At 38.9% G+C, this 17,667-nt stretch overlaps 1 protein-coding gene across 7 annotated transcripts; it reads right to left on the bottom strand.

The window, feature by feature from the left end:
* Nucleotides 1-11,003: 11,003 nt before the first annotated feature.
* On the bottom strand, nucleotides 11,004-15,437 carry LOC148016504 (LOB domain-containing protein 4-like). Of its 7 annotated transcripts, none has more exons than XM_087664082.1 (5): nucleotides 13,541-14,364; nucleotides 13,207-13,304; nucleotides 12,541-12,892; nucleotides 11,605-11,962; nucleotides 11,004-11,526 (listed from the first exon to the last, which is right to left on the bottom strand). In XM_087664082.1, the coding sequence occupies exons 1-5, from the start codon at nucleotides 13,541-13,543 to the stop codon at nucleotides 11,348-11,350; spliced, it is 990 nt and encodes a 329-aa protein (XP_087520208.1). In that variant the 5' UTR covers nucleotides 13,544-14,364; the 3' UTR covers nucleotides 11,004-11,347. The 7 variants fall into 7 exon arrangements, with proteins under 7 accessions (XP_087520208.1, XP_087520206.1, XP_087520210.1 ...); XM_087664086.1 differs by having other exon boundaries at nucleotides 11,384-11,521; nucleotides 13,541-14,363; XM_087664080.1 differs by having other exon boundaries at nucleotides 11,005-11,962; nucleotides 13,541-14,361.
* Nucleotides 15,438-17,667: the final 2,230 nt, after the last annotated feature.

Here is a 17,667-nt window from a genome sequence, read left to right as displayed (position 1 = left end):
TTTGGTAATAAAGAATTGCTATCAAAAGCAAAATGCTATGGCTAGAGGAAGAGGCAAGACTCAGTATATGGACACTAGGTAGGTACTATGGAGGTGTAGATTATGTCTCTAGAGATAGATCACCTAGAGGATAGTTGTTCACTATGGAGTATATACTAGGCAACATGACTGATCCACCCAGTAATGATGATTGGTTTAGTTAGGTTCCACTAATCACATGACACATCATGATGAATGGTTTGACAAGAAGCAAGAAATGCATAGTGAGGAGCATGTAGCCATTGGGAATGATATACTACATAAAATCACCCATATTGGTAGTGTTCCATTGGTCACTAGAGATGGGGTTAAAGATAATATTGGAGATGTATTATTTGTGCCTATAATAATAAAAAATCTTATTTTTCTTAGACAAATGACTGATTAAGCTTGTAAGTTAGTTTTAATAAGTTTGGTTATTTCATTGAGGAGTTTAGAAATAATAAACATGGCAAGTTAATTGTAAGAGACAACATAAATGAAGATTGTTTGCATTGGATCATGGCCCTCCCATTGTATAGAGTTTCATGTATGTAGAGGCAAGATACAGACAATATAAAATATGTGGAACTATGGCATAGATGGATTAGACATGCAAATTTGAAAAGGTTGACACAAATGTAGTCTAGAGAGATAGTACATGATCTTTCACATTTTTTATATGTGAATTATAAGCATGTATGTGAGGTACGTCAATTTGGGAAATAGTCTAGACTCCTTCCCAAAGAGGGGGAAAGCCAATGTATGTCCTTTGAAAATGGTGCACATTGATCTATGGGATCCATATCAAAACATGCCGTTGAGTGGAAAATGTAGATTTTACATCATCTTCATTGATGATTTTAGCAAAATGACTGGGATTTATATCTTGCAGCACAAAATTAAAGCATTTGAGAAGTTTTTGGATTTTTAAGCAATGGTAAAAAAATAGTTTGGATTATATGTAAAGTGTCCAAGATGAAATAATGGAGGTGAGTACAGATTTATTGAGTTTTATGACTATGTGAGAGATCATGGGATCAGAAGGAAGGTTACGTATCGGTATACATCATAGTATGGTGTAGCCAAAAGAATCAGATTATTGCAAAAGTCATTAGAGCCATAATGAATCAACTGCACATGCCAGTTTTATTGGTCTCATATTGGGGCTCTATTGGGGCTGAAGTAGTACATATTACAATTCACATCACAAACATGACACTTATAGCACTTACACATCATATGTCACCCTAGGAAAAAATGTATAGGAGAAAACCTATAGTTGCTTACTTCAAGGTATTTGGTTGTGTAACAGATGAAGAAATTGATGCTTTGGAGAGGAATAAGACTTGGGATTTTATTGAGCTACTAACTTATGGAAAGAAAGCCATTGGTTGTAAACACGTCTATAAAGTGAAATTTAAGTCAAATGGATTAGTTGAAAGATACATAGCAAGGCTGGTTGCAAAAGGGTATACTTGGACTTATGGATTAGACTATGAGGAAACATTCAGTCCAGTTGCAACAAAGTTATTGCTTTGGCTTTTATTTACGATTGGAATGTGTATTAAATGGATGTTAAAAATGCTTTCTTGAATGGTACTTTGGAATAGGAGGTATACATGGAACAACCAAAAGGGCATGTTCAACTCAAGTTTTCATATTATTTATGGAAGTTAAAGAAGGCATTGTATGGGTTGAAGCAAGCACCTAGAGTATGGTGTGAGAGGATCAATAGGTCTTCATGCATCATGGGTTTCCAACAAAGTATGGTTGATTACTCTCTTTATGTTAAACATTATGATAAGGGTATGGTGGTTGTGGTCATCTATGAATGATCTCGTCATAATAGGTACTCATGAGAAAGAGATTATGAAGGTAAAGGATGGCTTGACAAGGTGTTTAACATTAAGAACCTTGGACTACTAAGATACTTTTTGGGATTGAAGTGATATACACACCATATGGAATTTGGTTGGTGAAAATATAACATTCTTTGGAGATGTTGGAAAAGTATGGGATGATTGCATGTAAGCCAGTTTATATACTCTTGGATCAAATGTGAAAATGGTTGATGATGGACATCATGTTGAAGATATTACTATGTTTAGAAAGATGGTTGGCAGTTTGATCTACTTTGACCATAACAAGACTAGAATTTAGTTATGCAATTGGAGTAATAAGTCATTTTATGCAAAAGCTATGCAAGTCATACTTGGATATAGTAAGAATAGTGTTGAGATTTGTAAAGAAGATAGTGAGTTATGGCTTGTTCTATGAGAAAGGAATCAAGTCTACTTTGTTTGGATATACTGATATAAACTAATGGGGATGAAGTATTATGGACAAAATATCTACTAGAAAGTGTAGTTTTTCATTTGATTCAACCATGGTGAGTTGGAGCAACAAGAAACACCCTATAGTATCATTATCAAGCATGTAAGCAAAATATAAAGTAGTATTGGCACCTTGTGAGTAGACATGGCTAATATCACTTCTACGTGACATGAAGATTGAGATAGATGGTGGAGTTATCATGTATTGTGATAGCACCAGTAGTATTATGCTTGCAAAGAACCTAGTCTATCATGCAAGAACAAAACATATCAAAGTGCACTATCACTTTATTCGAGAGAAAGTCATGGATGGAGAGATAGACCAACAAATAACCAACTAGCTAACATATTTACCAAAGCATTAGGTAAAGATAAGATTGAGTATTATATGAGTGCACTTGGAGCATTATGTTTGCAAGTTAAATTTGAGCTTGAGGGGGAGTGTTAAGAAATATCTCATATGTTATATCCTATGTATGCATGGAATAAAGTCAAACTATGTATGTAAAGTGACTTAAATGTCAAAGAAGTATTTATCCTCTTTTGAGATACTCATTGTATATGGGGAGAATGGAAGACGGAGAAGAATGAAGAATGAAGAAGAAGAAGAAGGATTGAGACCCATCTCTATTGATTTCTTCTCTTTTGTTGTGCATCTACCTTGATCCTTTTAAATCAGAATTTATGCAATTATTGCCTTGATTATAGTAGCAAAAGTATCCTTGCTTATTGCCTTATCATCTCCACAATATCTCCCATCTCAAAACCCTTATCCATATCAACCCAAAACCATCACAAACGAGAAAGCATAACCTCCATTGGTTTTATGTTATCCATAGATTGATGCATGCTATACAATATTTATTGAAAAGTTGAATTCTTAACCTTGGATTGTTTGATCTTACCAATTGTATCCACAACTTGTTGGATAGTATTTATGGTGATCCATTGAGCCAAACTACTAAATTCATAGCCTAATCATCACCTCAATTGCATCTTGGGAGCTTCGATATCACCTTAATCAAACCTTGGAAGCAGAAAGATACCTTGACTTGACATATAGCAACCTCCAACATAGTGAACTCAAATTTCAATACAAAGAAGGGTCTAGAGACCCATATTTAATTGAATATAGCAAGTTGCAAACTCTAGACATGCTAAAACTTGACCTCTAATCACCTTGATTAAGTTTGAAATGTTTTGAAACCACCCAAATTGACCCATAGATCACTTCTAATACATGTGGACATCATTTAGGTTGACCCTGGAATACTTAGAGAGTGACTACCTAATCAATAGACTCATCCACAAGAAGAAAACCCATCAATTAGGGCTAATTTGTACAATTTCATAAGACAACACTTTACAAAGATTTGTATAAAATCCACTTGAGTGTTCAAATCCAAGTCATAATTTTCAATAATCTATACTACCCTTGACAATGTCTTGCATGTTCAAATTTCTTGGATAGACCCCAAAAGTGGACCCTACCTCAAGTGTAAGACTTAGTTTCTTGATTAGGTTGAGTCGATCTAGGACATATTTTGACCCATCTTACAAAATTGAATCTAGCTTCCAAATTGTTTGTCCAATTTGAGTGCTATTAAAAATGGGTCTTACTATACCAATCATTATTGTGGATTAAAAGGTTGTAGAGGTGGAACCCACACCAATTGCCAAAATCCTTCCATTGATTGCCTTAATTGGAAGGATGATCACCTTGATTGACCATTTTTTGTTATTTTTAAAAATTGAGCCATTACGTATCTTTTGTGGGGCATTCCAAGCAATAATAATTGATGTGATCTACCTCTAACACACTCAAATTAGATTGATTTGAGTTAGAAAACTATCCAAAGTTGTCCAAGAAATATAGCATGTAGTAGTGAGTTGTTCTTATATGCATGAAATGACTTGAAAATTGAAAATACATGTTTGCATTGCCTTCTTTGGAGTGTTTTAAGAGACTCCATTAAATTGTGAACATGAAATTACATTTAAGCTAAAATTGTGGTTGAAAGGTTTCTTATTTAGGTAGGAAAGCGTGTCATGAATTGTGTGGTGGGGGAACTTACTTGAGGTGTTGCGCCAAACACACACCATACATACAAGAGGAAGCTCACTCAAGAACATGAGAAGAGAGATGGAGGTCAAAACATTTTCTTGCTGATTTTTCCTTATTCTTTCATATATACAATACAATTTACACAAAGTATAGATAAGATACAACATAAAGAAAAGTGGCCTATTAGGTCAAACAATGCATAACTAACTATACTAATTGATCGGTGCCATAACTATGCCAGTTGTAGGTAGGTGCAATAAACCAAGTATAATAAGTGATAAGTCAATTGCCATGTGAGGACCATAATGACCATAGATGTGCTAAGTATAGATGTGCATATAGTGTAAAACCTAGACCTTCTCTTTCTCCTTGGCTCAGAAGATCACTTCCTTGAGTAGAAGAGGGTCTAGCTTGACCCTTTAGAAAGCCCATAAATTGTGCTTCATCCTCTTCACTGAGGTCCTCATCAATGTATAGAGGTTTAGGGGATTCCCTCATCTTTGTAATATTTATCTCTTTGACCTTTGCAAGTCCCTCAATGGGTTCATTTGATTTGCCTTTGCACTTTGCCTTGAGCAATACAACTATTTGATCACTCTTCTTGCACTTCGTGAAGCACAGAGATAAGCCATGTGGTTTCTTCTGAGTTTGATATTCAGAATCAATACTACATATATTGTCCTTCAAGTGTTTCCTCCTCAAATGGATTGGAAGTTTGGTTTTAGATTTCACAAATTGGGATGGTTGGGGGATTTTTGGTTTAGAAGGCTATCTCCATCTGTATTTAGATCTTGCCATGATATTCTCCTTGACTTAGTCTTGGTCATTCTTGGCTAGGAGTATCTTAGGATCTGGATATAGATCAGTGATCCAATGCCCATTTGTTCATAGCCAACAACCTTGAGATAATCAAGCCATTCCAATTTCGAGGTCACTTTGACAATCCCAGTATCAATGAGTAGCCTCTTAGGTGGAGAGGGTTTTGGATCTAAGAAAATTTGCTCAATGTGCAGCCATCGGTATCATAGCCTACTAAGTTTGAATTGGAATCCTCACTTTGAGGTCATTTTCTCAGCGTCTATACCTTTCTCTTGCAAAATCAAGATGAAGAGGTCATTGTGAAAATCAAATAGGACTTAGTGTAGGCTCATCCATTTCCATGTGGGCTTATTTAAGAGTTCTTCAAAGATGGCTAGATTAGTATCTGAGAAATTAAAGAACCATAGTCTCCATTGGCTAAGGATTTTATGCAACTCAAGCATGTTTATTGGGGTTGGAGAGCCCTAAGATCCAATGTTTTTGCTGAGTTAGGGACCATCATGAAGAAAGGCACTAAAATGGATTCCATGGGAGGTTCGAGGGAAAGAGTTGTAGTGTCCAATGCATTCATGTGTTCATGGGTTGAACACTCGTTGAATATAAAAGAATATACATCCAATCTTCCTCATCCTCATTAGGGGAGGAAATATATCTAGCCAAAGATCAAGCGGTCAGAGGGTTGCGAGAGTCTCCTTTTAATAGTGTAGAGATAGCACCCAGGTCAATGGGGGATGTTTTTCATGACTCCATCTCAATGTGGATTGGCTCCTTTTGATTAGCTAGGAAGACCATTGCCCCCATCTTCAATGAAACATGCATTATGCATCCGTGGGTGATCGACTAGTAGGCCATAGTCAACTCCTTTCATGACAACAAAGTTAACCTTGAACTGCATCCATACAATCTTGATCAAATGATTCCTTAATACTCCCAGTGGTCTAACTTTGCATGTATTTACTACAATTAGATTAAAATACACTGGTTCAATCGATGGTTTCCCCAAGCTTAAGGTACACTTTGGTTAACTATACTCACATCGACTCTAGTGTCCATGATTCCTCACCACGTACAATCTCCAAGAGTTTCTAAAAGGTGAGAAGGATCGAAGGTTGCACGGGAGAGCTATGGCAGGAGAGAGAGAGAGAGAGAGAGAGAGAGAGAGAGAGAGAGAGAGAGAGAGAGAGAGAGAGAGAGAGAGAGAGAGAGAGAGAGAGAGAGAGAGAGAGAGAGAGAGAGAGAGAGAGAGAGAGAGAGAGAATGTGGGAACTCCAATAGCCACAAGGTGTGACCGTCCTTCCCTTTATTCATCTGTCACTAAAAGAATAAAGAATAAAGTGACGGTGATGGACGCCTGCCACCTGCAGTGTGCAAGCGTGGGTACTGTCAGTGTAGTAATACACGTGCAGCTAGGCGAATGCGCCTTTACTCCCAATAACCTCCCACTTAAAGGCGAATCTACCATAGTGAGGAGTGAAAAAGAAAAAGAAAAGACAGTACAACATGTACACATGTACAACAGGATGAGGAAAGACGCCATCTCATCCCATGCCCATCAATCTCTCGAGGAAGGCAAAGCGCTCCATAGAGAGGTTTTCGGTGAGTAGATCTACAAGATTCTAGTCAGTTGATATCTTGACAAGGTCAACAGACTTATCCTCAACGACCCCACATATGAAGTGATACCTCACCTCAATGTGTTTCGTCTTCGCATGGAAAACCAGATTCTTGGCTAATTGAATAACACTCATAGAATTCGAATACAGTGTAGGGATAGCATCAATACCAAGGTCATAAACCAAACGGCCTAACCATATGGCCTCCTTGCAAGCCTCAATGACTGCAACATACTCGGCCTCAGTGGGTGGAAAGATCCGTACACTTCTGCACCCTGGACATCTAAGGGACATTACATGCAGCTTAGGTGAACACATAGTTAGAAGTGGACTTCCTACTATCTGCATGTCCTGCATAATCAGAGTCAATGTACCCCATGACTCTTGTATCCTCGCTGCCATAACATATACACATATTTGTAGTGCCCTTCAGGTACCTCATGATACCCTTCATGCCATTCCAATGCTTCTGGCCAGGTGTAGCCATATAGTGCGCCACAATACCAATTGCAAAGGCAATATCTAGACAAGTAGCTATCATGGCATACATAAGATTGCCCACTGCAGATGCATAGGGAATCTTGACCATCTCGGTCCTTTGCTCATATCTCTACGGACAATCGGGATACCTTCACATAAGAAGGTAATGGACAGCCAATAGGTTTCACGTCAATAGGTTTCACGTCTTGCATGCAGAAGCGCTCAATGACTTTATGAATGTACTCCCTCTGTGGCATGTCGAGGAGTCCCTGATCTTGTCGCATCTAATGCATATACCAAGTATGTGAGAGGTGTGTCCCAGATCCTTCATCTCAAATCTCTTCTTGAGCCGAGCCTTAAGAGTATCTAGCTCATTATGAGCTTTCATTGCTAATAGCATGCCATCCACATAGAGTACCAAAATAAGCAAAGATCCATCACGCACTTTCTTCGTGTATAAGCATAGATCCATAGCACTATGGCTATAGCCCTGTGACTGCATAAAAGCATCGAACTTATGGTGCCATTCCCTAGGTGCTTGCTTTAAGCCATAAAGACTTTTCTTCAACCTGCACACTAGGTGCTCCCTGCCAGGCTCTGCAAAGCCCTTAGGCTACTCCATGTAAATCTCATCATGCAAATCCCCATGTAAAAATGTAGTCTTGACATCCGTTTAATACAAGTCCAAGTCAAGCTGCGCAACTAAGGCCAAAACCAAGCGGAGGGTGGTCATCTTAACCACAAGAGAAAAAAGTTCATCAAAGTCAACTCCATGCTCTTATTTAAAACCTTAGGCAACAAGTCTTTCCTTCTAAGCCGACTTGGGGTGTCCAAGGGTACTCTTCAACTTGTACACCCATTTGCATGGCAAAGCCTTCTTGCCACTAGGTAAGCAAACCAAATCCCAAGTCTCATTCTTATGCAAGGAGTTTATCTTAGGCTGCATAGCCCTCTCCCAGGAGTGACTGTCACCCTTGTGCATAGCCTCATCATAAGTGAAAGGCTCTCCTGCATCTGTAACCAAGACATAATGCATCGAGGGCTGAAATCTGTTAGGGGGGCATCTATCTCTAGTTGAACAGTGCACTACAGGCTCTGCTGCTTGCCCAATGTTCTGTCCAATACCCTGGCCATGAGTACCTGCTGCTACTGCAGGCTATCCAGCTGGTTGTGCGGGAGCTCGTGGCTCCTCCTGAAATATAACCTTGTGTATCTCCACTATCTTCTCAGACTGCCTATGCATCTTGTCTTCATGGAAGACTACACTCTTCACACCTACTATGGATCCCATAGATGGTAACCCATCTCTCCTGCATCACCATAGCCAAGGAATAATATGCATTTAACACTCTTAGGATCTAGTTTATTACACTTGTCCTTGGGCACATGGCAAAATGCCTCACATCCAAAGACACGCAAATGCGCATAAGAGGGAGGCTTTCCTATCCATACCTCCTCTGCAACTTGGAAATCAATGGCACTACAAGGTGATCTATTAATGATATGCATGGCAGTCGTAACAGTCTTAGCCCAAAAGTGCTAGGGTAGGCCTGCATGGTTAAGCATACCGCAAACCCTCTCCTGGATGGTCCTATTTATTTGCTTAGCCCTACCATTTTGGGGAGGGGTCAATTCATTTGAACCTTTTATCTTACATATCAACATACTGTTTCTTCAAATTTCTTGGTTAAATACGAGGCGCTTTAGGATCTGGGCCTATCGATGTATTGCTTTTTTATTGCATTGTTAGTAGCCATGTGGAGTGCTACTAACTTTGCAGTTGGTTTATCTACATTTTTCATACCTTTGACCCTACTCAGTGGTGAGTTACTAATGTCTTCCTATGAGTCTACAATTGCCTCCAAAATCATCTAATTAGGAAAAGATGTCTTCTTTGCAATTTCTTGTAGTTAATTCAAATGTCATAAGATCTTTCCAAGAATTTTAGTTGTCTTTCTTGATCAAAACTACTACTAACGTTGAGAAAGTAGCCCGCTCTAGATAATACATGAACATGCTTGCTCCTATCATAGCACTTTGAATATCCAAGTGACCCGTAGACACACATGGCTAAATTGATATTTGTACATACATTCAGATACACCTAAATGAGATAAAGAGAGAATAGGCAAGACAAGGGGAGAGGGGGAAGAGGCACAAGAGAGAGAAGTTGGGGATGGGCAAAAGGGAGAGACAAAGAGAAGGGGGGGGGGGGGGGGGAGGGGGGATCTAGAGGGAGAGGGAGACAAAGAGAGAGGGGGGATGGGGGAGGAAGCATGATAGTGGTAGATCAGAAAGCATGTGAGTGGTGGGAAGATCGAGCAATCAAAGGAGAGGAGATAAATTACCATGCACATCCAAAATGTCTTGAATTGTAGGACTTCTTTTATGTTTGAATTCTAAATTTCTTTCCTTTAGTGCCTTTCAATACTATAGTATACTTAGCGCCCCTCAATTGTTTGCTAAAAACACTACTAAATGGATGCATGTTATCATACTTTCATCCTTCTCTGTCTTATTATTTTGAAATCCTAAGCCCAACATAATTAGAAAAGTATCATTGTGACCATTATTGTTATAAGGGAAAGCTTGGAAGGATCCTAAATTTGATAATTGCCAAGTGTATAGGAATATCTATTTTCTTAGGCCTCATGGAAAGGTGATCATGCTTTGCTAATAACCTCATTGAGGTGAGGGTAATTATGTCATTGGAGTCCCTTTGGTCTAATTTTGGGAAAAATATTGTTGAGAAATGTACATAAATCCCATTTGACTCTTCTTAAACCATCAAATCAAGCAATTGGGATATTTTTTAAAATTGACACTATTTCAAAACTTTCCTTTTTAAGCTAAAATCGCTCTAGAATTAGGCCAAATAGGAAATCCTCACAACTAATTATAGGCTTTTTGATAAGTTGAGGCACCACATTCTTGAATAGTGCCCTTAACTTACTCAAATCCCCCTCTTTTAAGAATCTTGGCTACTAGCTCACACTAGTGAGCAATTGATTTTGCACGATAAATGGAGTCCCTCCTCTTAAAGGATCTTAGCTTCTAGCTCACACTAGTAAGGCATTTGATTTTGCACAATAAATTGACTAATTTTGCTGACAAATACTCGCCAAGAAGATTAACCTAAGGCTGCAAGAAGGGCAGCCTAGGGTACTCTCTTTGGAAAGTGATCAAGGCCTGTGATGACATCATCATCAAGGAGAGATGACTGCTGCTTGTCTACAAAGTGGCTGGATTAAGACTGTTTTTCTTGCATGTCAAAGGAGATTATGGCTTCTTGAGCATGTAAACTTAGTGGAAAGGTTAATGTGGCTGGCCAACTGATTTTCTTTGCATGATCACTAGAGTCTTGAGAGTAACAGAGTTAGGGTACATGTATTATCTTACAAGGGGTAGAGATCTAGATCCATAGTTAATAGGAACAAGAGTGACCTAAACAAAGTGGGTGAAGCTTGATTGACCCCCAAATTTCTATGTTAGTAAGTGTTCAGCTTTCAGCCTCAATGCATTTTCTCATAGATTTCCAGCGTTTTGCATTGTTTTGATTCATATGAGATGTCTACTTGAACCAATTCACCCAACCACATAATGCCTGTGTTTAAAGAAAACTTGCTATGTGATAAGAATGAGAGACAGACAGACAGATCAGAGAGCTTTTAATCCAATCTTATAAAAGCACATTGATTACAAGCAACCAATCAAAAACCGACTCAATCAGGTTGTGTATATATATAGGTGTGTGTGTGTGATGTCTCGTTTGTTTTTCCTGTTACACATCAACGCTGAGCAAGTAAAAGCTCGTCAATGGGGTGATCATGATATTATGACAAACAAAAAGAAAGGCTCTGTAGCTACAAAAAGAATAAATGAAGAAGGAGAGAGAAGGATCAGAGCAAGAGGGACAGTCTGTGTGTGTGTGTGTGTGTGAGAGAGAGAGAGAGAGAGAGAGAGAGAGAGAGAGGGAGTGGAATAATGTGAACGTTGTCTGTATGCTGGTTCCTGTTTTACAAAGCATGATGATCAAGAAGGTTAGACCATTGGTATGCTGCCGATGATGGCTGTGTTGGGCGCTGTATGTTTTCCTTCGTGTCAGCTGTGGCTAGAGTGCTGGTCGGTGATGCGGTCCCGTTCGTCGTGTAGTCGGTGCTCGTAGGAGTGCGCTGGGGAGAGGCATTATCCTGAGCTGTAGATCTATTAGTGGCATTGATGTTGCAACTTGTGATCACATTGAAGGTGGAGGAATTAGGAGACAAATCATTACACTGTGCAGCTGCTTGTTGCACCTGCTGTTGTTGATGGGGATGCTGCTGCTGCTGCTGCTGATGATGATGATGATGATGATGATGTGGATGAGTAATCATGTGTCCTATGGGTATGCTGGATCCACTGGTAGTGCTGCTGCTGTTTGCTGCTGCTTGTGCTGCCACCATTGCGCTCTCCTGCACCCTATACCGCATCAGCTCGCCCCTCACTGCCTCGAGCTCTACCTGCAGAAGCCTTACGTGATGCTGCAGTGCAGAGATTGTGCCCAAGCATCCATACACTGGATCGCACAGGCGTGCATTGGCTTCATACACCAGGCTACTTGCTGTGTCCGCCCGCTGACTCTCAGGCACTTCCTGTGAGCATTCACAATAATGTAGAGTATGTTAGGAGGTAGTGAACAATTTGTTGCAATCTATAGTATGCCTTAGGTTACATGTACAAATCTCTGTTAGGTTTTGGAATGATGGACTACATACCCTAATGTAGAGTATGTTAGGAGGTAGTGAACAATTTGTTGCAATCTATAGTATGCATTAGGTTACATGTACAAATCTCTATTAGGTTTTTGGAATGATGGACTACATGCCCTAATCTATAACATATCAGCATTCTTGACGGATTGGAATCTCTGAAAAACAAGACCTCAAGATTCAATCTCCTCAAGCAAAGAGCATAATTTATTGCATGCAAAGCATTACCACAAACTGCCACAGCAAACCCATGAATTGTACATGATCTTGAAGTCTGGGAAGCCTGATCATGGTTGGGTAACATATAATTTAGTGATTCATGGAAAAAATACCATATAAAGTGACTCAGACAAGTCATTTAGAAGCTTCCTAATTTGTTCGGAAATGTGTGCTTTAGAGAGTGTAGTGCTGGGCACAATGTGTAGCACTACTGATGGGCTGTAGAAGCAATTGACCTATACCGTGAGCATCTTTGAAACATTGCTGGCACCATAGATTTTGTGGACGGAGGCAAATTTCTGGGGCTCCTGGGGGGGGAAGTAAGGGGCAAAGGGGCACTCTTGAGCACATCTCCTCCTTAGAAGCTTGCAAGCAGCACAGGGTGTGATAATGTTGATCTGGCCAGATGAGTTTGCCGAAGCAGAAGCAACTGTCAATGGATGTTGTTCTTGTTGCTGCTGCTGCTGCTGTTGTTGCTGCTGCTGTTGTTGCAACATCATTCCCATCATGCTGTATATCCCTCCATTGAGTTTCTGCTTCTTCCTTGGATTCACTATCACCCCGTGGTCAGATTCCTCATACTCTTCTTCACCCCTGCATTTGCACACCCTCTATAATAATCAGAACATGATAACTTTGCCCTTCTATAAGCCCTGCAGCTGATTGCTCCAGCCATATTAAGACGCTAACCTACATATAATCACCTTATGGCGCAATCCATATAATTATAAGCTTAACTATCATGCTTATAGGCAGATAATGGGCAGATTCAGTTCAATATCATGCCTATAGGCAGATGATGTCTAAATTGTTTAAGTTTTATACGATTCCTTTCACATTTGAAGTCCTGGAAAACATGCTTTGATGAAACTAAATCCAGTAACTTGGAAATCTGATCGCATAAGCACCTTTTAGGGGACATAGATGCATCTCCTGGTGATCTTAGCAGGCTCGAGAAGCTCCTCCTTGAAACCTGTTGATTGCATTTAAGAAACCCACACTCCTCCTTTAAAGGCGATGATACTCAATTCAGAATGTCATACACACACACACACACACACACACAAATTATCAAATACATAAATGAACATGAGAAAAACTTAAACTGTACACGAATTTTCCGGATAGATATCAAGGCCAAGATCAGATTATATCTTACTAGGCTTTCCAGCAAAAACAAATGTAACGGTTGTTATCAATCAATGATAAGGAATTGCAGAATGTGCTCTGATATGATCCTACCATGTAACTACAGCAGGATCAGCAGTACTTCGGCAAACAATGAGAGCAACATATTATGATCTATGAATGTGCATATTGTTTGGATTGATGCATCTGGCTGAGGAAAGATTCAAGGTAAAGAAAAGTGAAGCTATCTAGATTCAATCTGCATGTGTGTGTGTGTGTGTGTGTGTGTGTGTGTGTTGGGGGGGGGGGGGGGCGAGGAGATGCTAAAAGCTCGAATATGTTTGCTTCCAGCTATCTTACGTCAGTTCTGACATTGGCCCAAAAGTTAGATTTCATTATAGCCGGCCAACACAGTGGCAACAAATTTCATGACTAGAAAACTGTGCCGAAGGCTTGTTATTCAAGCCAAATACAGAAATGAAATTCTATCTTTTAAAAAACAAGAAACTCAAAGTGAACCACACACCTTAATCAGGACATGTACATCTGTCTATAGTCACAATTTTACATATATATTCTACATTGTCTCCACATGTGAAAAACAGTATAAAAAAGGGTGGATTGTTTACTGGCGCTATGCATCCATCCACTCTATGTAGTCTACTATATGCATGATGCATCCATTCTTTGTTACAATAGTCTATATATAATGTCAATATCAATGGATAGATGCAGACGTGCATGCAATTCTCGTTTACAGAGAATTTTGATTCCTATGCAGTCATGACTATTCAGGTAATTTCTAAAGTCCTACCGAGCTTTAAAGGTTTGAATTTTTTGTTTTGTCACAGACAAGAGTGATGGTATTAAAGCTAACAACTATGATAGTAACACTTTGTGATTACATTTGGTTAAAATTAATTTGTCCCATGATCTTATGTTTTAATCTAGGATTGGCGAGGGTACTTAATGAGAAATGACATGGGTGCATGATGCATCTGCATGAAGCCTGTATCAGTCTAGGGCATGGGTGGATTTTAGAAACAGACAATTGAGACATAATTCAAATTTTTACTCCTACCAGAGGGAAAAGGTGGGCAGTGGGATTCGTGCACTAACAAACAATTAAAACAGTGACAGTTTCACATTACTCGACGCAAATGGTCAGAATTCCAATGCAAATAATTGTTGAAATTGCATGACAAAACAAGGTTGAAGTCAATAAGCTGATCAGGCGTGTGTCTGATCTGTGTATTCAAGACTATTGGGTCCTCTCCTTGTCAAACCATCGTTGGAAAGGTTAAATTGACAGCGGGTTGATGATCATGATCATGATGTTAATGATTTCTAAATTTATTACCTTTCATTTTAAGGGTAATAATATATTTATCACCCTTACTTAGAAGGGCAAACTCCCCTTTGAAGGGTGTTGCAAACCTTCAAATTTTAGGCCTGTATGATGATGATGATGGCATGGATTGTTTTACCTAATGATTGTAATAAATTAATTAGATGAGCATGGAAGGCACAGAGCTGAATGGACTGAATCAAACGAACGACTGATGGCATGGATTGTTTTGCCTAATGATTGTAATAAATTAATTAGATGAGCATGGAAGGCACAGAGCTGAATGGACTGAATCAAACGACTGTATCAGAACTAATTAGAAGGTAAGGTAAGGCAACTTACTGGTGGATGGATGGATTAGTGCAGTGTGAACTGATAAGGCTGCAGAGGCCAGCCAGTGGCGAGAGAGAGAGAGAGAGAGAGAGAGAGAGAGAGAGAGAGAGGTTTCAGAGCTTATGAAAGCATGTATAGCTTTGATGAATGAATGAAGGAAGAATGTTTTTGATTAAGCTAGCGTGTTGGTAATGGTGAGGGTGTGGGGGATTCGTGCGGTATTAGATAGACAGATACACAGAGAGAGAGAGAGAGAGAGAGAGAGAGAGAGAGAGAGAGAGATCCGTGGCAGCCTCGTAAAACAGGAAATACGAGCAGGCAGGCAGACAGAGAGAGAGAGAGAGAGAGAGAGAGAGAGAGAGAGAGAGAGAGAGTTTACGAAAAAAGAGAGAGAGAGAGAGAGAGAGAGAGATCTGGTCGAAGGTTGACGTGTATACGCAAAAGAACAGAAAATGAAAGAACTTTTCACGAGGGCAAAAGAAAAGAAATCAGGCGATTGAAAAATACAGTGCATTTGAATTTTGAAATCCCCATTAAACGACAGAAACGCAGGAGAAAACCGATACACGTAAGCATGCACGATATTAAAAATCCTTAATTCGGACAAAAAATACGCCATTGGCCGGTTGCCTGAAATTGGTTCTTCTTCCTTTCTGCCTTTGAAGTTTGTTGTCTTCTTCCGAGTTTCTGAATCTCCTTTCCTCTGCGTTGCTCTCTTTTATTTTTTTCTTAATAATAATACCAATAATACTTGTTTTAAATAATAAGAATAATAATAGTTTGTTAAAAGGGGTGTATGCTTCGGTCAAAGTGCCAACGTGGTGTTACGTGGGCGGTAACGAGAGAGAGAGGGGTGTGTGTGCAGATAACATGCACCTTGTTTCTTTTAATGCCAAAATTTAATTTAATTAACCGGAAAAAGAAAAATGTCAACGCCTCCAAATTAATTGATTATTGCCCGTCCCTCGCTCTATTATGGACTTTCTTGTGCTCTTTAGTCAAGGCATCCCACATGCATATGCTCTCTCTCTCTCTCTCTCTCTCTCTCTCTCTCTCTCTATATATATATATATATATATATAAATATGTATATATATATATATATACTTACTTACTTACTTACTTAATTGCCTTATTGCACCATGGTAATGACAATGGGATGGTTCGTGGTTGCTGCAAGTGTTCCTATTTTCAATTTCATGTAGCAAATTACACACACACACACACACACACACTCTCTCTCTCTCTCTCTCTCTCTCTCTCTCTCTCTCTTTTCCAACAAGGATAATCCACTAATTTATATTTATGCTTACATTTCTTGAGCCATGTTCTTTTTGTGAGATTGACTTTTTAAATTTGCTAAAAATATCATGAAGCATTGACTCCAAGGCTAGTTAGACCACCCCATAAGCAAAGCAAATGCATAATTTATAGCCTTATGGGTGTCCAATGCCTATTGTCAACTATTACAATTTTTGATATAGGAAATTATGCCATGTTATTGTAGGTGATTCTCTTCAAATTGACTTTATTTAATGCTGCCACAAGATGTTCATTCATGTTGTATGAGCCAAGTTAATGACTTGTTGATGGTAAACATGAAGAGATTGCAATCAAAAAGTTGATTGTCATGCATTCAAAGGTATTGCAAGCAAGTGCTCTTAGAGTCGAGCCACATAGTCATTCATGTTGTATGAGCCGAGTCAATGGCTTGTTGATGGTAAACTTGAAGATGCAAGCAAGTGCTCTTAGAATCAAGCCACATAGTCATTCATGTTGTATGAGCCAAGTCAATGGCTTGTTGATCGTAAATACTGCAATGAAAAAGGTCATTGTCATGCATTCAAAGGTATTACTAACAAGTATTTGTAAAGTTAAGGCACATTATAGATAGTCGTTCATGTTGTATAAGCCAATGTAATGTGGCTTGTTCATTGTATATTCAAAGTGATTGCAATCAAAAAGTTGAATGTCATGTTTTCACAATACTCCTAGCATCAAATGTCCTTATAGTCACTCCAAATAGTTACCACCACAAATTCATACTATTGATAACGATTGATTTTCTCAAGCCCACCCACACACTCTTGGACTAGCTATGTCAAACAAAATGCTTGCAAGAAAGAGAGATACAAAGAGAACTTTGTGCTGACTTGAAACCAATGAGTAAGAGACTTTGTTATTATTTTATGATTTCAAATGTAGAACAATGATGCTTACTAGTTCTTTTCACTCAATTTAAAAATATTTAGCAAAATAAGTAGGATTTCTTTTACAATTAGCAAAACTTCAACTTTGTCTTAATATAGGCATGTGCATGTACCTCTTATGTGAATTTGTGTTTCTAAAATGCACACTTAACCGATGAAATTAATATGTATGTCGTCCACATTGTTCATTGATTCCATTTATCCATGTAAAGAGACAAAAAAATACACTACAATCGATTGTCAATGTTGTAGTAATGGTTTTGAACTTGAAATTTACATCAATTTAGAACTATAATTTTCTAGCTTAAGGTTGGCAATATTGTCTCCAAAGTGGTGGCATAGATAGTCTA

Source organism: Lygodium microphyllum, chromosome 23 (genome assembly GCF_053477565.2).
Source record: "Lygodium microphyllum isolate KBCC chromosome 23, Lygodium_microphyllum_v1.1.10, whole genome shotgun sequence".
NCBI lineage: Eukaryota > Viridiplantae > Streptophyta > Polypodiopsida > Schizaeales > Lygodiaceae > Lygodium > Lygodium microphyllum.
The sequence above is the reverse complement of the archived record's forward strand: the minus strand, read 5'-3'. Positions and strand labels throughout refer to the sequence as shown.